The sequence below is a fragment of the Plectropomus leopardus genome, chromosome 23 (assembly GCF_008729295.1).
Source record: "Plectropomus leopardus isolate mb chromosome 23, YSFRI_Pleo_2.0, whole genome shotgun sequence".
Lineage (NCBI taxonomy): Eukaryota > Metazoa > Chordata > Actinopteri > Perciformes > Serranidae > Plectropomus > Plectropomus leopardus.
The window spans coordinates 5,419,875-5,442,638 of record NC_056485.1 but is presented as its reverse complement, the minus strand read 5'-3'; the positions used below and the strand labels follow the sequence as shown (position 1 = coordinate 5,442,638).

Genomic DNA, 22,764 nt, shown 5'->3' with positions numbered 1-22,764 from the left:
TGGGAATACTTGAGCAGTCTTATCGTAGTGCGATCCATGCATCAGATTTTACAGCTTGGTGAGTAAACGGGAAAAGCGGCCGTGGGGTACATCTCACAGTGGGATAGAAGATTGGATGATGAAATGCGGAGGAAACACCGCACAAAATGGAGACTCGTTCTTATTTCCTTTCTTACCTTGACTAACCTCTGTTCCAGATTTACAAACCGAGCTTGTGATTTGATACAGTTTCTCTGTATATATGCTGATTCTTTCCCTATGGAGAAAGTGCTGCATAAACTTCTGACTCACTGTTTTTTAACTCGATCATAGAGAAATCTTTTTATCTTCAGGCGATGGGAGTGTAGAGACACACACATAACTAAAGCTTCACTGATATTTAGCACAATGAGAGATAACAGAACGAAAAGTTTAACCCTTTAAAATCTAAGCAAACCAACTTGATTTCTTTCAGAAAGTGGGAAAAAGGCAATGAGCAACGAAAGAACTGACCCAAAAAAATAGCAAGAAATAATTAAAAAAGTACAGGAAAATCACCCTAAAATGAGTTTAAAAAAAAGAAATATAAAAATAAAAAACAAAACAATGAATTGCCCTGGAAAAAGTGCTTAATAATTTTCTAACTTCACTTTAAAGAGCCTATATAATCATGATAATTAAATATAGCTTTCTTCCTCTTTCCCCAGACATTTTCCCTAACTTAAAAAAAAAATAATTAAGACTAATTAAAACTAAAACTAATTAAAAATAAAACTAATTCTACTAATTTCTTGCAATTTTTGGAACACTTCTGACAAGGTTGCTCATCACCTTTTCCCCATGCAAAAACTGAAAATTAAATGTTAAAATACAACAAAGGCAACTGTAACAAACACCAAAAAAGGGGTGTTTCTCCAGGTTTCAAAGGGTTAATATATTTTCAACATTTAGCTGTGATGCATATATAATGAATTCATTTAAAACGTCAATCAATAAAATTCCTGATGTGGCATCTTTTCTTTGTGCCTTTGCTAGATGAAAGGTCAGGAGAACGAAGATATTGCAGCTCAAAATATTTCAATAACTAATGAAGTCAACCTGGTGGTGCTCGAGTCAGGAATCACGAAAGATGTCATCTTCAGGTCTGTTGCCTTTGTTACTTAAAAAGACTTTTGCATCTCTGAAAATTGCCTCATTGTTACATTTATCTCTTTATGCAAGTAAACTGTAACACACAAGCGCTAAGGAATCTAACACAAGCTGTGGTGGTCACTGATTTTGCTTTGCCGCTGTTTTTTAGTTTTGTTTTTGCTACACGATTTGCTGTAAAATTTATGGTCACTTCATCTTTTCAGAATCCTGGCTTGTCTTCAAGTAGTTGTGCCCACTCAGTCACGTTTGTGTATTTTCCTTACACCATTTCTCTGCTTCTGGATTTTGATGCGTCAGTAATTGTTTACAAATGTTAAGTTTTGGCAGGTGAAGTGCTGTCGTTTCCTGTTTAGGTGAAAGGGACGTTGGAATCATCTGTTTAATTGGTCTGTCATTGGATTCGGGTATTTCAGCGGTGTGTATGGAAGTGCATTAATTGCGCTGCATGCCCCATTAACCCATCATGGATGTCGGCCTTGTAAACAACCTGCTCTGTTTGTGTGTTTGTGAGTGCTGGCTGCAAATAATGTCAACAAGCTGCAGAGCACATTGCCTGATCTGTTCATAACAACATAGCAAAGTAAGCGTAACAAAGATATCGCTGGTCTGAGCAATCAATCAGACATCTTGTCTGCATGTTGAGAGGTCAGCTGAGACACAGGGACTATGACACACAGACATGTGCTCTGACAACACTATGATGCCATGCACTCATTCCTCTGGTGCAGTCTCACTTATGTTCATGCATGCATAGTGAGCTGGGCTTTACACATTGTGACCAGGCCAACCATGATACCACCAATGCTATACCCAACAGTGAAGCAACAAGCAGGCGTGCTATACCTGAAATGAATAATAACTGTGATTAGTTTTGCTTTAAGACTGAGCATTTGTTAAGTGATGCAAATATAAAGCCTGTTTTTATCCATGGTAGTGGCACAACGTTAGGGATGGCAATGCTGGCCTGTTGGTTGGTTAGTACCAACCATTATAATAAAAACAGTTGTAGTCATAATTGCATTTTAAAAGACAAAAACTATTCTAAATGATTAAAAACAGTGTTTTTATTGCTCGTTAACTAATATTATTTTATGTGGTCAGTTGCAAAAGTAATTAGACAGTCATTGAATAATTCCCTAAAAATGTTCAAAATGGACTGATATGCTATTAAATGTTCATGTTTTTATGCCTTTGCGCTGGGAACAGCTTTTTCCAAAGGGGTTATGTTTTTGGGTTATCAGTCCGCCCGTTCCATTTTTGTAAATGCAATATCTCATGAACACCATCAAGGAATTTATTCAACATTGGCACAAACGTCTACTTAAATTCAACGATGCACTATTAGATTTTGGCAATCATAGGTCAGATATCAAGGTCACTATGACCCTGGCTGTCTCTTTCTCATGAAAGTGATATCTCCAAAACAGGGAATGTTTTTAAATTTGGCACAAATGTCCCCTTGGATTGAGCAGATTAGGATTTGATGGTCAAAGGTTAATATCACTTTTACCTCCAAAAACATGTTCAAAAATTCATATATTAAGTATGAAAACATTTCACGCAAATGTTTAATAGGATGAAATGATGACGTTTTATATCCAGGAGGTCAAAGGTCAGCTCACTGTAACATCATAATGCTCTGCAGCTACTGGGAATATTGGCCAGATTTTGATATATCCATTGTGCCCAGTGGTTGAATTCCAATAAGTGTGCTAATACCCTGACTTTTCCTCTTATACCATCATCTAGTTAAAATTGACATTTCAAGATACTCAAATACGGCAAAACTAACTGTATGCTCAACTCATGCTATTTAGCAGATGTTTTCATGCTAACATGCTAAACAAAAATGCCCAACGTGTTTAATGTTTACAAACTTCAGCATGTTGGCATTGTTATCATCAGCATGTTTATGTCCCAGCTGATGAATTTTTAGCTCAAGGCACCACTGTCAGCCTCACTGAGCTGCTAGCTACTGTACACTCTTAGTCTAGTTATTCTGTCATTAACAGATTACAGACAATGATATTGCTGGATTATACAATACACAGCAGCACATGAAGCCTGAGAAATAATTTTGGTCACCAAACTGTATGTCTGTGAAAGTTGTGCTGTGGGAATAAGTGTTGTATTTTAAATGTGTTTGCAAAAACATTATCTGAACTGAGGATTCGCTGTGCTTCAGATGTTACCATGAGGATAATAATTTAAAAAATACAAAAATTAATACTTGACGTCCATGTGACGATACAAAAATATTAAGATATAATGCATTATCAGTTTTTCCCTCCCACCCCAATAGGGCCTTGGGCAGTTAGAAACTGACGTGCAGGTGCGGTCCACTTCACATGGCTTCTTCTTCATCAGCCGCTGCAGATTAAGCTTGAAAAAGACACCAGATGTGTTCAGTAAGTAATTACCAAACATGCTAAAGTAGGTAAAATTAGCCAATATCACTTAACAGATAACTGTCCTGATCTCCTCACACAAATATTGAATTCCTTGTCTTTGGCCTAGTCCAGTAAAATGGATAAGTAGAATGAAAAATCATGGTTCCTCCTTGTAGTGATTCCATGCTAGTGAAGCATTCATGTTTTCACAGACATGTAAGTAAATTGTAAGTGCAACTTGACTGGTGCGTGGGAGCTCCATGTGTTGGTTATTTTGATTGTTCAAGCACTCTGAGGAGGCGGAAGAGCATTACTTTTTTTAATCATTTACTTCTGTGTGGATGTAGTGACAGTTTCAGCAAATATGACAGAGTTACCAACTACAGCTTAAAATGGCTCTGGTTTCTTATTTAAATGTTATCATATCTCAAAAAAAAAAATCTCAGTGCATTTATTGGAATTGATTATGTATCTTATTAAGCAGTGACAATAAACATACATAGTAAGATTTAGACTATAATTTTTGTTTTGTTATTTTAAATGACTTTGTTATGACTTTTTTTATTTTTGGTACTTTGGACAACATACTATACCGTGACTTTTTTTAAAAACTATTTTGGACAACATACTACTTTGGCTTTTTTATTCCATTTTTGACAACGTACACTACTATGCCATTTTTATGTCTTTTGTGCTATTTTGGAGGACATACTATACTATGACTTTTTATACTATTATTGATAACGTACTACATGACTTTTTGTGCGACTTTGGATGACATACTATACTATGACGTTTTATACTATTATTAATAAAATACTATACAAAGACTTTTTATGCTATTATTGATGACATACTATACGATGACTTTTTTGTGCTATTTTGGACGACATACTATACAATGACTTTTTATGCTATTATTGATGACGTACTATTATGAACTTGTTTTTTGCTAATTTGGATGAAATAGTACACAATTATGTTTTTTATGCTTTTTTGGATGACATACTATATTTATAACCATGTCAGACTCTTAATTTTGAAGATCAAATAAAAGTTGCAAGTGACAGAATCATTTCAAAAGCTGTCATGGTATGAGTAAATCACCACTACACCATGAAGGCACTTACCTCTGCCTTTCTGTCAAACAGTCTGAAACTGAAGTAAAGCCACTGTGACGGCATGTTGTTCCTGATTGGAGAGGTGTGGAGGACTGCACTTAAGTTGTATGATTGCTCTTTAAACTTTGGGACAGCACGCTTTCACTATGGGTTTTGATTATCACCAGCAAACTGACTAGGTACTTGTGATGATTTGTCTTTTGCTATATGAAAAGTATTTTTCTGTAGAGGTGTGAAGGAGGCTGTTGGTGCACATTAAAATGTAACTGATGATAGTTTTGGACATGAATGTTCCAAATATGTGAAATGAAAAGATGGGTTATTATAAAAGCCATCAAAAGTGGTTTACTGTTGCAGTACAATACACAATGTGTTTAGGTAAAAGTAAGTCCTGTGGTTTGATTTCACGTCACGTCACAAGCATCTTAAGTGCAAGAAATATATTTTAGGCGCTGCAGTTTGTGCGTCAGTAGGATTGAAATTAGCTGTGTTTATGGTTTTTATATATTCCTGTGTGATCACAGCCAAGCAACACCTACGGATGAACACTCCTGACTTAACATCTGTATATATAAAGATAAGCAACACCCTGGCAGGTCATAAAATCATTACAAGAAAAATAAAGCAGCAGCTCTACCACTGCAGATTTGATTAAAATACTGGAAACTAACAAAAACCTGTCACCAGTACCAACTGTTTTCATGCCTTTGTGCCGTCCAGCACTGTGCCAAATGCTGGACGCATTTCATTTTTTGGATTATTTGTATGTACATACATCCGTCTCACTGTCCCGTTCTCGTGAACACAATATCTTTAGAAAACCTTGAAAGATTTTCGTCAAATTTAACATGAATGTCTACTTGGACTCAATGATGAGCTGCTTAGATTTTCATAGGTAAAAGGTCAAGGTCACTGTGGCTTTGTCTGTGCCATTCTTGTCAATGCAATATCTCATGAAGGCCTTGGAGGACTCAAATAGTGTTCACTTTGACCTATGGCCACCAACATCTAACCAGTTAATCTTTTAGTCCGAGGTCACTGTGGCCTTACATCCGCCTTATTCTAGTGAGTGCACCATCTCAGCAACACCTTGAGGGAATTTCCTCGTACTTGACACGAACATTCAGTCGGACTCAAGAATGAACCATTCCTGTGAATCTGACTGAAAATCCAAGGCTATAGTAAGGCAAAAATGTCAAAATTTGACACGTCCCAAAAACTGTTAAAATAGGCTGGAAACTGCGTAGCATAGCCTGCCAAGACACGCCATAGCAAAGAAAGTTGCAGAAAAAGCCCAAAACATCACAATTTGGCATGTCGAAAATCTGACCGAAAATCCAAGGCTATAGTAAGGCAAAATGTCAAAATTCGCCACGTCCCAAAAACTGCTAAAAACAGCTGGAAACTGCTTAGAATAGCCTGCCAAGACACGCCATAGTAAAGGAAGTTGCAAAAACAGCCCAAAACAGCACGATTTGGCATGTCGAAAATCTGACCAAAAATCCAAGGCTATAGTAAGGCAAAATGTCAAAATTAGCCACGTCCCAAAAACTGCTAAAAACAGCTGGAAACAGCTTAGAATAGCCTGCCAAGACACGCCATAGCAAAGAAAGTTGCAAAAAAAGCCCAAAACAGCACAATTTGGCATGTCAAAAATCTGACCGAAAATCCAAGGCTATAGTAAGGCAAAATGTCAAAATTAGCCACGTCCCAAAAACTGCTAAAAACAGCTGGAAACAGCTTAGAATAGCCTGCCAAGACACGCCACAGTAAAGAAAGTTGCAAAAAAAGCCCAAAACAGCAGAATTTGGCATGTCGAAAATCTGACTAAAAATCCAAGGCTATCGTAAGGCAAAATGTCAAAATTAGCCACGTCCCAAAAACTGCTAAAAACAGCTGGAAACAGCTTAGAATAGCCTGCCAAGACACGCCATAGCAAAGAAAGTTGCAAAAACAGCCCAAAACAGCAGAATTTGGCATGTCGAAAATCTGACCGAAAATCCAAGGCTATAGTAAGGCAAAAATGTCAACATTTGACATGTCCCAAAAACTGTTAAAATAGGCTAGAAACTGCTTAGAATAGCCTGGAAAGACACGCCATAGCAAAGAAAGTTTCAAAAATAGCCTAAAACAGTAGAATTTGGCATGTCGAAAAAATGACCAAAAATCCAAGGATATGGTAAGGAAAAAATGTCAAAGTTTGCATACTATAGTAAGAAGTGTTGAAAAAATATCCTGAAAAAGCCCCAAAACTAATAAAATAGAATGTTGAAAAAATTACCAAAAAAATTTAGAGGCATGTTATGGTATGCAGTGTTTAAAAAACATCAAGACACTGCCTCAAACCTATTAAATAGCATGTTGTAAAAAAGACCAAAGAAGCAGAAAAAATAAAACATGTGAAAAAACATCTGCAAACAACACAAAATAACATGTTTACACGCATTCTATCTGCGGCGTCTTTGTAATATGCAGTTAAAGTTTTTGCAGGTCCGTGAATGCAGCGCAGCAGGTGGAGTTCAGGTTACTACTATACTAATACTATACTATCACCTTTTTTTATCTTTTTCGGACAAAATACTATAATATGACGTCTTTAGGCCTTTTCGGACGAAATGCTATACTAAGATGTCTTTAGGCCATTTCAGACGAAATACTATCCTAAGACGTTTTTATGCCATTTCGGATAAAATACTACTAAGACGTTTTTAGTATAGTATTTCGTCTGAAATGGCCTATGACGTTTTCTTGCTCTTTCGGACGACATGCTGTAATATGATACATTTATAATAATTTGGACGACAAATACTATTAACAATTTTAACGATTTTAGGCCATTTCAGACTACGCACTATTCTATGACCTATGTATTCCATTTTGGACGATTATACTATGACGTCTTTTTACCATTTTGACAACATAAAACACTGAAATTTTTATGCAAATTTGGAAGACGTAGTGACTGACATTGTGTTACCTTTTTTTGCCATGTTTGACAACATACATTACTTACATTACTTTTGTCATTTCGAATGATATACTAATTTGTTTTTCAGAAGTTTTGACTGACATAGTTTGCCATAATATGCTTACATGAATGACACAATGAGTTTTTTATGTTAGTATCAACAACAGAATATACTGTTAATTGGTTTGTTTTTTTTTGTTTGTTAATGTGGACAACATCCTATAGTATATTTCTTTTTATTTTTGGCCAACATAGTGTTCTATGAATTGTTTATGCCATTTTGGATGACTTGTTAGGGCCCGAGCACCAAAAACTGGCGAAAAAACTTTATGCTATTTCAGTCGACCTTCAGTTAAAACACCATACTTAACAACAGCGTTAAAAAATAGCATAAAAATGTTGGGTGACATGATGAGTTTTTTTTAATGCTATTTTGGCTTACATACTATATTATGACCTTTTGTAAATTTTTTTATGGCGTGTTTACTTTGGTGCAGGAAGTCACTTCATCACAGATCTGCCGTCACTGTAAATCAGAGGTTCAGTTCTGAGGCTCATCAGGTTTTTCTGTTTCTGAAAATTTTTTACTAGGAAGCACCAGCATCGTCTTGGTGAATTTTGATGTGCTCAACTCCAACAAGTTTCAAAGATTCTGCTAATTGACCTATCGCTGTCCTGAAAAAGCAGTAATTAAACAAAGAAAAAACTCGCCCTCCGCAAATGTTTTTTTGTCTTTGTCCAGAGAATTTAAAACAAGCATGTTGCTGGCATTTCTATCACACTACTGGCATCAGACCATAATAATACAAACCAAAATATGAAAAAGAGGGTTCATTTAAATGAATACACCAACAAAAATGAGATAATAAGATTTGGGAATTTTGTCGCCAATATCGCCAGGAGATTTGGATGTTTTTGACCACATGATGACTGGTCTCGTAATCAAAACAATGTTATTCTGTAACATTCTCTTTGCCTTGTGTCCTGTCTCCTGCACGCTCTGGGTTGATTTAGGCAAGGGTTGGAGCTTAGGTAAGTAATGGATGTGGCCATCATTTTACCATTCTCTTTTACTCTTGGATGTTTGCATTCTGGTGGTTTCACACCAGTTGCATATAAGCAAGATCATCAGTACTTTTACTTGCTTGATGTGAATTCTCTGAACAATGACCTGCTCTATTCACACATCATCAATCGGACATAACACAAACTTACTGGCAGGGTAGATTCTGTTTGCTGTCCGATCAAACAGATTTGGACAACTGCATTCTCACGTACAGCTCCCTTGGTTAATGTCTAGTAAATTTTAAGGTTGCAGTGCATATGTGAAAGGGTCTTAATACGGATTTCTACAATAGAATCTTTTAATTAAACCACAAGGTGTTTTAGTTTAAAGCTAAGAGCAGTGACCCTAAACTTATTAATTTTCCAAATATTAGACTAGTCTGGAAATTTCTGAGTGATATATTTTGGAGAGATGAAATGCATTATTTAGAGCGATCCTAGCTTTCTGCCAGGGGGGCGCCAGTGTTAGAAATCCAAACACGAACAGAGTCAGAGACAAAGACGATAAAGAGACCACGCGACGCCTGAGTAAGAAGTATATAACCAAGTGTATTCCCTCTGTTAATGTACACATATTTAGAGTCATCTCACTGGAACACTTTACAATAACATTTAGAAAGAACAGGAAGATACTGGGAGGAGTATGCTTGGAATGGAGAAAGAGAGAAACCAGACGGACATGGCAGGAGAGTGAATCAATCTTGTCTCCAGCCAGATAGACAGAAATAGATATAAAACAAATTTTAAAAAATGGAGGATGGATAGAGCCTGCTTTCTCCACAGGGTATGGGGACGTACAATCTGCCATACAGAGAAAAAGGAATAGATGCGGGACAAAAAATAGATTGAGGATGACAGATGGAGGATGGACTAAAAGGAGAATGCATGGTTTCATGTTAATAACCCAAATCACATTGCTAAATTACCAAAATAATTAAAAAAAAATAAAATAGAAATTTCAGTTTCCCAGAATCATAGTCATTTTTTTCTCCAAACAGGAATGATAGTAGGGAAAACACATTTCTCTTAGTAATGGGATGAGAGTCAAATATTTAGACATTTCACAAACTTTTTTCAGGATTTTTCTTTTCTTTTCATGGTACAGTTTTCTTTTTTTATAGAGTTGAGAAAATTGGAATACTAGAGTTCTGTTGTACATCTTCCAGGGAACTGCCGTTCACCGTTTTATTAGTGTGTGCTCTTCCCACAAAGTTTGCCCATTGGCTGCCGTCAGTCCAGTCAGGCTAAAGAGGGGTGGGGGCGAAAGACACAGTCGCTTTTTCAGCTGCAAGGTATCTCTCTCCGCAGTGGAACTCGCGAGAATAAATTCAGAATTTCCCTAAAATGTCTCTCTCATTTCTCCAGAGAAAAGAATCAAATTAAAAAAAAAAGGAACAAAAAAAAAAAAAGAGCAAACCAAAGTGACTGAGGCTGGCAGCAAGGCGTTGCATCAGCCGTACTGTTCATGAGAGGGGGCGGGGGTCTGGGGAACGGGGGGTTCGGGCGGTGTCACTGTTCCGACGTCAAAAATCCTATCTTCGCTGCGCAATATCATCTTGCTTTTCCACTCACGCTTTAGGTCCATAGGTTTCTGCAACGTCTATACATATATTTATAATTATATAGAACAGAGTTCTTCTTGTTTGCTGGAGGTGTTTTCTGTTTTTCGGTTATTAGTAAGGACGTGACAGTTTCTCTGCTGGCCCACTAGGGGGTGCCTCGAAGCCCCCAGAAACACATGACATAGATCTGCTGGAACAAAGGACGACCAAAGGGGTTTTGGCCTCAAGAAGTTTTTGGCGGCTAAACGTACAAGTTATCATCCAGTAGGTTGGAGCGGTTGGTATCTCACATAGTTGCTACGTTTAACGTTATGATCATCAGTCATCGTCATTTATTTTTTGTTATTTTTTTTTAAAACTCCACAGTAAAGAAAAACAGTTTTTATCTCTTTTGTCGTAAATGAATACTACATGCTTGAAACACGGCAGAGTTTTACGTCGCATCGGCTGCAGAGCACCGTAGACAAGGAGAGAAACAGAGTGCACGAGCGAATGAGAGGAAGAGAGAGAGAGATCTGACGAGAGGTTAGGAGATGTGGAGTACTTACAGAGGGCTGGCTTTGACACGATGTTTCTGTAAGCTGGCAGTATATCGATTTTACAGTCGCTAATTCAAACAGGTGGGAAATAATACGCTGATACTGTCTAAGGTGAAGGCTTACACCACAAGCTCGCCTCAGAATGAAGTACGGGCCATGACACAAATACTGACGGTTCCTACAGTACTCGAGATATTAAATAACCTGTCACGTACTTACCCATAAATCACTGCTTTATCAGTATTTAGAACACGGTTGTTGGCACAGTTATGTGTTGAGATCTGAGGTGTAGCCTTTCCTTAAATCCACACCATGGTTTATAAGTCGTCAAATCAAAGCAACGCTGAACGGTGTGAACAGAACCACGATGTCGCCTCCCTGTGATTAGACTGGATTGGTGTTTGGCCACCTGTCAATACTGAGTTTTAAATGCTCTCTGCAAGCCGTTTTCCATATACTGCCGGTTCTCTCTCCCTCTTGCTCTCGCTTGTCTCTTTCCTTCTCTAAGTGCATCTCCTGTCTGTCTCTGTGTGTCCCGGCGGTGCTCCCTCAGACGTAGTACTCCTTGTCTTTGTTCTTCTTGTTCTTGGTGACCGTCTTGGCAGTGCTGGGCTGTTTCTCCTTCACCAGGGCTCCGTTACTCTGCGTGGCTGAGTTACTGATGTAGTTGCGGCTCTGGTCCACCTGGTAGGAGCCCTCGTCGCGGTTGCGGTACTTGTACATGGCGTAGAGCAGGATGAGGATGCAGAGGGCGGCGGCTGCCACGATGCCGACCACCATCCCTGTGGTGCTGCTGGACTGCTGCACCTCCACGGCGCCAGGGAGCCCTCTCTCTGGGGACGTGGGGTCTGGAGTGGGAACATGGGGAAAATTCGGGGGGTAGGTTATTCCGGGGACTCTGCGGTGGCCCGGGTCTGACGAGGGGTGGGCCGGCGGCAGCAGCACCTGGTCCCGGGTGTTCATTTTTCCGGCGGGAATTTTGTTGTTGCTACTGCTGCTGCCGCCAGCAGCGGGCTTGATGTGCGGGCTGAGCTGGTCAGGGTTGGCTGTGGGGGTGGAGGACAGAGGCGGGCGGTGGGAGTTGGGGGAGCGTGAGAAATGGCGGTCGCGGGGGTTCTGGACACTGCCCTCTACGGCCGGGGGAGGAGGGAGGACAGTCCTGTCGGTGACCAGGGGGGAGTTTTTGTAATAGTCCTCGTCATCTGACTCGGTCATCTCCCCCGAGCCGTACGCCGACACCTCGATGGTCTCCTCGCAGTCCTCCTGGTCCAAGGGGCAAGGGGGCCGACCATTGGGCAAGGGGAGGGACTCTTTGGTGGTTTCGAGGAGGGTGAGGAATGGGCGGTAGGTAGTGGGGGGTGGGGGGATTACTGGGTAGCGGGTGGCGATGGATGGGGGGTCTAGGGAGTCCACCGTTATTATGGGCAACACTAATTCACCTCCTAGGACAAGAAAGAGACAACGGAGGAAAAGCGTGTTAGAGACCACCTAGGAGAGAGACCACCTCCAGATGAACAGAAGAAAAACTGAATACAGCAACACCAGTATTAGAACAGCACTAAAACTTTACATGAGGTTAGTTATATAAGTTTAGTTAGTCTGTTCTATTTAAAAAAGTTAATATGCTGACTAACTGAAATAAATACAAGATGTAAGACAATACTCTATCAAGTCTGCACCTGCTCCTGGCTGGTCTGACCTATCTCCCTATGCTGCACAGACCTACATGTTATAGCACTAAAACAAGATAACAAATTACACTGAACAACTTAACATCTAATGAACTACAACTGTCTAGTCTCTGCTATGCTTACTACACTAACAGATGTTTCTGCTGTGATTGGTTAAATAAGATAGCAAACCACGAGGTTCAGGTCACTTACATCAACAAATTGGCCGCATGATTTTTGCATGAAAAAAAAAATTACAAAAAGAAAGCTGTGTAAGATTGTTCTCGGATAGTGATAAACAACTTCCCCCACCCTTCTGTACCTCCTCTCCCCCTTTTGCGTGAAAAATAATCAGAATGTAAAGATTTCAAAATTCTCATTAAGAATGGCTTCAATCCCTCTCCCCCCCCCCCCTGGGCATGGTGGTTATGGCTCATTTCTCATTATCTTAATCTGTATGCAAACTCCTGGGAGCAGCTGCGGGAGACTGATGCCCCTGATTTCTAACCTAAACTCCCAGTATACTGAGAGATAGCATTAAACTGCTCCCTGATGCCCACTTCCCTCCCAAACACTACACATAAACATTGGGCAATGAAATCCTTCTTGAACAGTTAAAAAAAATTGTCTTAATGAGCCGGAATTTGTTGCCAAGCTTTGGTTATGTAATCTGATTCTCGCCCATTGTGAAAACACCCAAATTAAACAAAGATTATTGGGTGTGAAACAATATCATTTATACAAGCTGCAATCATTCAGAAGGAATCCTTCTGTTACAGGATCAGTTAAAGGGACAGTTTGGATTTTTTTGAAGTGGGGTTGTATGAGGTACTTATCCATAGTGAGTGTATTACATACAGTACATGTCAGGCGACACACACCCAGTTTGGAGAAACAGGCTAGAGTCTGACATGAAAGCTGACAATCTACTGCTGTGGATGGAGGACAGCAACAAAACATTTTAGCCACCTAAAAAAGTCAACATCGGTTTAAGTGTATGCTATATTTAGAATATTTTCAGGGCTTTACCTTTCCTTCAGACAGCCCGTTTGACGGGGATGCCGCTAAAAAAACCCATTTATTCATTTTAGCGTTTTGAACATGACGGCTGCTGATAAACCGCTGCTTCCATCAGTTAGTTTGTGTTAATGTGTGACTTGTGGCATTTAAAAGAGTTTGTTTGGAATCACACAATAACAACATAACTGATCGAGTTAGCGGTATACCAGCAGCTCTTGTTTTCAGTAAGCTAAAATGATGTTTTTGTGTCTGGCTTTGAAGAGAGTCAGCTTCACTTTACAGTTGGAAATCACTCAGAACTTTTACATGATATTAGAAAAAGTTGAATTATTGTTAGTTTGACTAACACTGGACTTTTAAAATGCATGTAGACGTGTTAGTGCGACTGAAATTGTACAAAGTTGAATTTCTTGAGGTTGGACTAACACACCTAGATAATGTGGTCTGGGGTTGATTTACTGTTTCACGTATAAGCCTCAGCCAGATCTGATCTGGCCTAAGTGTTTTGAGCAAGCATGACTGTCCCAGCTCTGGGCTTTGACCCAGAAGTCAAACAGAACAAGTTTGTGGAAGAAAACCGTGAAAAACATAAGAAGAGAAGAATACAAAACGAGGTGAAGGTACTGAGTAAAGTGTGACGTACATACGAAATATACAGTGCTAAAAAGTTATCCATGTTGTCTCCGTTCGACATGCAACCTGTTAGCCGCTTGCTAACTTCTTAGGGGTTAGGGTCCAATTAAATGGCCTATTTGAGCTACGACAATAACTTGACTTTACTGCACATGCAAACATACCGAGTGTTTAACATTAAGGTAAAATAGTGAAAATAATTTCAATATAGAATACATTTAAACTGATAATGATATTTTTAGGTGGCTAAAAAACATTTTGTTGCTGGCCCCCATCCACAGCAGTACATTGCTTAGCTGCTATGTTGGACTCCAGACCTGCTTCTCCAAACTGGGGGCTTGCTGACCCACGTCTTCTGAGTGTATTATACCAGCTATGGATAAGTACCATATACAGCCCTGCTTCGAAAAAATCTTAACTACCCCTTTAAGGGTTAAACATATTGGGAGTATGTGAACAATACATGGCAGAATATCAGTTTATACACTATTGTTTATGTCATAACAATTTTCCCTTCAGTGTGGCAAATGTGTAAAGGGTCACAGTCAAGGAAACATTTGAAAAACATGGCAGGGGGGATTAGATTATGGCACATCTTGGAGGGGGAGAAAAAGGGAAGGTAACAGCAAAACATGACCAAAGAAATGCCAACATCACCAGCATAAAATCATGACTCTGGCTCTTTGTTCATTTGATGAGGTAAATCAGAGTGACTCAGAGGGAGAGGGGTTGGGTCAGGCATTTCAGGGATGATGGGGGATTTGTAAGGGGGAGGTGTTAGGATTGGAACATTTCCCCTGAAGCCTTAAATTCAGCTCAGCAACGCTCAAGCCCCCCAAAACCTTGTCAGTTATACAACCATACATTTTCACTCAAAGAATAGCAAAGGCCTCGTTGACAAAGAATTATGCATTGCATTAACAAACTAACATATCATCATATAACAAAACACTTGAGAGAAAACAGGCCTTGAAATGAAGCAACATGTGAAAGCTCTAAAAACAAACGTAGGAATTCTTCAACCTTTCCTCTAACTTCTTATTTCTGTGCCATTGCTGGAAAGGCTAGTTTCCATGGCAATGCTCAACTTATTTCTCTCCATTATATTTCCTTTCTTTCAGTGTTTGAGGGCTGTTTCACCTTGAAGGCTGAGAGGACAGCAGAGCGCGGTGTCACATTTAAGGAACAAAGACGAGCCGCACCAGGAAGGATTTTGCAAGTTTAGTGCGTTCTAAGAATTCTTTGGTTTTGTGAAATAACTTGTCAAAGTCAGGAGAAGAAAAAAAAAAACTGTTCTGGGGACCTCAGAGATAGTTCCTCAGAGATATGGGCTGTATGTGTGACTGAGGGCGATGGAGGAGATGGTAGTGTCGCTATCTTTACTTTGCCATCTGTCACTATGGTAGAGATGCTGCAAGTGCAATTTCAAGCTTTATACCTGCAGCCCACCAATTACTGAGGAGTTACCTCCGCTCACTGCGTGCCCCACTTACAGTATGTGGCTGACATTACAAATGGTTGGTTATTGTAAATTCTCAGTCTCTGGAGCACTAGTGTTTACCATATAAATTCTGCCCAAAACAGTGCTTTGAAATGGATTATTTAGATATTCTGGGGTCAAATGTTATATTACAGAAGTCAAAAAACTTTTTGTTTACCCTGAATTCATTAAATATGCACTTTTGTTACATCATTTAAACAAACCATATTTGGTGAGTACTTGCTGTCTTCTTAAGTTTGTACTTTTTTCAACAGAATGCATGATTTGTATTATCATATTTCCTGGAAATGACCTACGATGTAGCCAACAGCAGCATGTTATTTGCAAGGTCATTCACCGTCAGCTTCCCGGTCATCTCCAGCCAGCTGCCACTTTATCAAACAATAGGTTTTTGTAGTAAAATAAGTTGGTAATGTTTTGATAGCTTCTTTTTACAACTTCATGAATTCAACATCCATTGCAGCACTTTCAAAGTGAGCCACCGGAATAAATAGAAATTGGGTGTCCTACAAAAGTTCAGCTCAAAACAGCCCACTCTCTTATCAGCTTCAAGTCTAAAATGCTAACATATGGGCACAGTTTTAGTTTTCTTGAGAGACTAACTGTAATGTCTCCTCTTGTCACCCCAAAAAAACATTAAATTTCTGGTAAACAAACACATCTTGTGCATCTCCTTTCCTCCCACCTCTACTAAAATTGGATCTTAATCATGTTGCTGGTGCTCGGCCTGGCAGTAAATTACTCATGGCCTGTCAGACACTAGATGTTCCCTTATACCATAAACATCATATGTTAATTGTGTTGTCATAGGCGTATTACTGATGCAAAATGAGTTTGATTTAGCACCGTCTGCACAGGTTGCTGCTGTAGACTACTTCTTAATATGCCTGCTAAGCCATTTTGCATAAAATCAAATCAGTTTAAGCTCTTACATTGAACCTGACTTGCAAAACCGGAATTCAACCCAACTTTCATAGTCACAGTAAAGTAGTGATACTCAGCTTATGCACCCCCCCCACCCAAACCATTTTCTAACTCACAATAAAAATAAAGTGATTCACACTGAGAATTGTTTTTGCATTTTAAGTATACATAAGGTACCAGAGTGCATGAAACAGCATCAAAATTGAGCTTGTTTATCAAAACAAGTGTCAAAACAAAGTCCTAAATAATCGCCTTATGTCCTAAACTCCTCCCTGGCCTCCTGTAATTTTGCATAAGTGGCCCAAAAACAAAGCAAGTTGAGTATCCCTGCAGTAAAGTATTGTTAAAACAATACTGTTAACATTTATTCCTTCTGCTTGTGTTGAAAGTGCTCCAATTGACAAGGAACGACTGAACTGAAATGTACTACAAATATCTAAATAAGGTGGCAGCTGGCTGGCAGGAGATCGCCAGGGGAAAGTTTCTGGAAAATAACCATCGCTCATAACAGCTACTTGCGGTTGGCTATCGTGTATGTCATTTCCAAATAATATCACACAATAAAACATGCTTCCTGTGTAAAATGTGCAAACATAAGAGCACAGCAAGTCGGCTACTCGCCCATCTTTTAAGTGGTTACACCTTCAGTCTGATCTCAAGCACACAGCTGATAGCTACATGGTTTGTTTACATGATAAAAGAGAAGGACATATTTAACAGATTCAATGTGGACATAGATTGTCGAATGTTATGCGACGCCTGCTTGCCGTTAGGACATGGTGTCAAATCACTGCTGTACTTGCAGCCTGCAGTCGAGCTAAAGCCTGAAGGCCATCACTCTCCGTGACCGTCAGGCAGTGGCTACTAGAAAGATAATGAACGTCAGCCCTCAAACACAGAGCGAGCCACATCTGAGCACTCTAATCAGTTATCAAGTGAACCATCTTGTCATTTCCTGTTGTGTGACCCAAGCCTACTGCACCCACAGTTTAAACCTATCAACAGCTTCAATTGGCTGTCCCCTTCTCCACGACTGCACCCTCTTCCCTCTGTATGCAGCTCTAATTGCTCAGTTAACACCCAGGCAGGTCGCTGACAGGGCGAGGAATAAGACATATGTTATTCATAGATGTGTTCTCCTGCTGAAAGCTGCCAAGGCCCACAGTCTGATATAAAAGACGAGGAGCATTTGATGGATTTTTAACGTGCAGGAGGTTGTCAACGGCAAACCCAAGTGAGCATGAGATATTTAGTTGTTTCATTTTACATCAAAAAACCCTCACCCTGGTTCAGTCGGCAGTGTTTGCACCAAAACCCGGTCTGACTGAGACCTGCTCTGAAGCAAACAGTGCTGAAAAATACACACAACACGATTCCAGTGTGTGGGCGTCTCTTTCTTGAACATTGCAGCGCTGCAATTTAAGCATTAAAGCGCGACAGACTCAAAGGTATTCAGGCTGACTGATTGAGTTTGACTCCATTGATTTGAACAGCTGAGGCAGTGAAACCACGTTTAGCCCACATGATGAAATTTTCTTTATCTTTACCCACACGCCACTACACAGCGCTGTCAGTATGACTCACCCCCCCACTTTTTACTCAACATGAGAACAGGGCAGATGGATACTGATGCGGTCTCTATGTCTGTCTCCTGACAAACATCATTATTCTGCCGATCACGTCGACTTGCTCGCATCCATTTGAAATATTTAGCGCAAAAAGGTTGTTTGGAGTTTGAGCATTCTATAATTCAGCTTTGATTATGGAGATGGAAAATCCAACGGCGTGTCCGAGCATATTAAATGTTCCCTTGCTTGCTCTTAAATCATGCTGCAATAGGTACAATAATGGCCGTGTAATCTTGTGCAACAGGGAGAAAAAAAGCCTGTTTCTTCAGACATGCGACGCGATAAGCTGTTTACAAACGCTGCATTTGCTGCCGCCGCTCTCAGGGTAAGCGATTTATTTTGACACAACGGGATGATGCCCCGCCCATATCCTGTCTCACTTCGAGTCATTTACTGGCTACGGTCAAAGTCACCTCCCTGCAGCTCCAGCCCGCCCAGTGTTTCAGCCTCACGATGGTATAAATCTCACACTCGCATACAGAATCTCTCTCTACCTGTTGCAGAGATAAAAACATCCACTTCAGCACCTCCCTGCCTGTTCCTGGCCTACTTAATGGTCTGTATTTTTTGTTTCATGCCTCCGCACCAGCGACAACAATAGATGTTTTTGGGCTGTGCATCCATCCGGCCATCCCATTGTTGTGAACGCGACAGCTCAGGAACGTCTAAAGGGGAATTTCTTCAAATTTGGTAGTCAAAGGTTTAGGCCACTGTGACCTTGCTTGCGTTGCATTTTTGTAAACCTGACATCTCAAAAAGGCCTTGAGGGAGTTTCCTCAAATCTGGCACAAACGTCCATTAGGACTCAAGAATGAACTTATTAGAATTTGGTGGTCAAAGGTCGCTGTGACCTCACAAACCATGTTTTTGGCTATATCTCTGAAATGTTTATGCTAATTATGACAAAATTTCACACAAATGTCTATAATGATAAAGTGATAACATTTTAGATCCAAAGGTCAGCTTTACTGTGAAATCTGGCGGGGCCCAAAGTTCAGCAAAAGCACTTTTCTGGTCACCACCATATCTCAGGAACAGAAGGGAAGACATTTGGTGAGACACCTTGAAATTGTGCTGATATAGATCTGTGCTGCCGAGGGGAAGATGTGTGTGAAGCATCAGTGTTTGCACAGACATGGATGGAAACTATAAGTGCAACTTGACTGGTTAGCGGAGGCATAAAAGTGCAAGGCAATAATTCTATCATGTTGCTGCTAACGAGCAGATCTGAGGGGTTCATTTGCAAAACAGATATGTTATCTGATAGATCATGTGCTATTAGTTTAAACTGTTATTTATTTTTAATTTTTTAATTGTGCCTGTATCTGTTTTCACAAATCAACTCTTTATCTAAAGTAAGTGATTAAGAAATGACTGGGTAAGGTTAAGACATATTATGAAGCATCCATGCTCCTGGAAGAAACTGATAATTGCTTACTGTTTTAACTGAATAAAGAACCCTTTCTCCTTCCACTGCTTTCAGATTTTAATTGCAATTTCAACAAGATTTAGTAAACATGGAGAGTTTGCAGCCAAAGTACTGAATGATAAAATGCACCACTGACCAGTTTTGAAGTAAAATGGTTATAAAGCATGTGAATAGTGTTGAATAATGCAGTTCTTTGCTTTTTGATATGTCCATTTAACAGCAGACCGAGCTGACAGAGCATTCATTTCTTTAGTGCCAACAAATTTAATAAATGATTCCCCTGACTGATCAACCACTGTAACTGCAACACTGTTCAATAGCAGTCATAAATACACGCTGAGCGTACACCCATCAGCCACAACATTAAAACCACTGACGGGTGAAGTGAATGACACTGATAATCTCGTTGCAATTCAATGTTCTGCTGGGAAACCTTTGGTTCTGGCATTCATGTGGATGCCACTTGAGACGCACCAGCCACCAAAACACTGTTGTAGGCCAAGTACGCCCCCTTACGGGAACTGCACTCCTGGATGGCAGTACTCCTTCCCAGAGGCAAATGTGCCATAACACACTGCAAAAACTGCTCGGGAATGTCCTCAGGAACATGACAAAGAGCTCAAGGCATTGACCTGGCCTCAGAATTTACCAGATCCCAATCTGATCAAAGACCTGTGGGACGTACCGCTTTGGGTGGGTGGTGCGTGTCCAGTAGCATACACATGAATGCAGGGACCCGAATTTTCCCAGGAGGAATTTGTTTTGTTACTACGGCTGGTCGATAGTGATAATAATCTTGATATAATTTTTCTTGACAGAGATACAATAAATGTTTGATAAATCTTTGATATAATTGAACGTCCATCGAAGGGGGCGGTAATGCACCTTAAACGCCACTTTAAACGCCAACCAGAGGAAGTAGTACTAGAAGAAGACGAGACTAGCCACCGAGCTAATGCACACGATAACATTATATAATGTCAAGTAAAAAGCTATTTAAAGTTAGGTTTTTTTTGTATGATTGTTTTGACCCTGACTGAATGTGCCACATAATATTAGCTACAACAGCTGTATAGTGAATTCAGCTAATGCTAATGGTAAGTTAGCATGTTAATGAGACTGATTGGTGGCTAATAGAATGATGTGACGTAACATGACTAGACTTCAATAGATTACGTTGTCTGTTAACATGATTTGTGAGTAGTTAGATTTTAACTGTGTTTTAAGTTTTAAGACTCTTTTATGGGAAGTGGCCTGCAAAACTGCCCTGCCCTGGATAAGGTTCCAACTCAAATACGTTTTTGTGTTTTAATTTTAATTATTAAATTAATTTACATGAAATTTTCATGGTTGGGTCTACAAATGATGTACACCAAGGTGACGTGGAATTTATGTGCCCTCGAGTGCCGTGTAGGCTTTTGCCTTGGTTACGCATTGTTCGGCATAAAACAGAAAGTTATGTTTGAGGGGCTAGGGAAGCTTGAAGCAAATTTTCTGAGTCTCATCTCAAGGCAACATCTAAAGTTATCAAAAGCGTGAGTTTTTGTCACACCGTTGCCATGGCAATGCAGTATTCACTACCAAACAGGAAGTTATTGTAACTTCACTTTGAATTGACTGATTGGCCCCAAATTTCACAGGTGTGATTGGGGTGCAGCCTTGAATGTCAATTACCTGTCATACTCACTGACAATTATCCTTTGATTTACATTAAATTTACATGGTTTGGTCTAGAAATGATGTACACCGAGATGAAGCCACAGGGAGTACAGGAAGTACAACATCATGTCAAATATCTCACTTTAGGGTCCAAACTCTCTGTGTGCATTAACTGACTTTCACAGAAATGAAGGACTGTGTCAGTCAGAGTTGTGCTAGTACCCCCAACGTGCGTGGGGTTGCGAGGGCTTGTTCATCGCTTCTTGCAGCTTTAATACTGCATGGTGTTTCTTTTATCTTGTGTTTTTATGTCTCATGTAAAGCACTTTGAATTGCCTTGTCGTTGAGCGGTGGTATACAATAAAATTGCCCTGTATTTTTGCTCAATACAATCAGCAGTCTTTGTTATTATCCACACATTTTTATAAATTGTTATCCATTTTGCTATTCATTTTCATTTTACAGTCCTATTGCTGATTTGTGATCATGCAATTACTTTGCAAATTCACCCCACCATTACTGCAATTTTGCTATCATGTCTGACTGCCACATTATTTCCATTGAAATTGGTCAAATCTGAGTCAGAGGAATGTTCTCTGTACTAAGCACCACACTTGAGATTGAACGGCAGTAATATTAAGGACACGCTCCTCAGGATGGTGTGCTGTTGAGAGATTTTTCAGAGGATGCTGACCCAAATGCTAAACCTTGGGCTGTTTACTCATGGAGGACGACTAGCTACGAGAGATCAATAAAGCATCACACAGACAAATAACTGACACCCCAAACCCATCAACCGGCGGGTTTGATCCTGTGCGAGCTCTGAGTCAAAGCACGTGAGGGGGGCTCAACACTCGAGGTCATCCCTCATCTATCATCCTATCTCATCGTTTCACTCGGCGACCTAAAAAGAACATTCACAGGTTGCCTCTATAGCATGTCGCCTGATGAATTATTGAGGAGCGCGTCAAAGCTCTGATCTTGTCGGAGTAAAACCGATATAGCGCCTACAACATCCTGGGACTGATAAGTAGCTCTGAGGTATGTGAGAGAGAGGGGAAGTGAGGTCGTGCTGAGGTAGAGAAAATGAAAGAGATTTAATAAGCGGAGCTTGTTGTTCGAAAAAGAGACGCTTGTATGATATTCTTGAATTGTGTGTACAATTAGTGTCCATAGATTCATGTCTGTCAGTGTTCATGTAAATATACATGCTTTTGTTTCCACAGTATGATTCTTCTTTGTGCCCACTTCCTTGGTCTTGTCATTCTTCTGACGGAGGCTCATTAATAACACTGGAGGATCCAAAGTAAAGCTTTAATTGGGTGATGTAATTAGGGCTCCCTAACAAAGTCAAAGTTTAATTAGCCTGGTGGGAAAGGCGGGAATCATTCATGGGAATTTCACTCCCTCGATTTTGCATCCTCTCTTCCTCTTCCCTCTTGCGTTTTCTCTCCGTCTCTCTGCCTGTTTCTCTCTCCTGCTTTGAGCGCAAAGGAACGTGACGCAAATCTCAATGAGGGTCAG

The 22,764-nt window shown here is 40.0% G+C and overlaps 1 protein-coding gene across 1 annotated transcript in view; it reads right to left on the bottom strand.

The window, feature by feature from the left end:
- Window positions 1-9,240: 9,240 nt before the first annotated feature.
- The window catches only part of nrxn2b (neurexin 2b), a 742,597-nt gene continuing 729,073 nt past the window's right edge, over window positions 9,241-22,764 (bottom strand). The window contains exon 21 of the mRNA XM_042512007.1: window positions 9,241-12,218. Coding sequence (XP_042367941.1) covers window positions 11,326-12,218 — 893 coding nt within the window. The 3' untranslated portion in view covers window positions 9,241-11,325. The remainder of the gene's footprint in view (window positions 12,219-22,764) is intronic.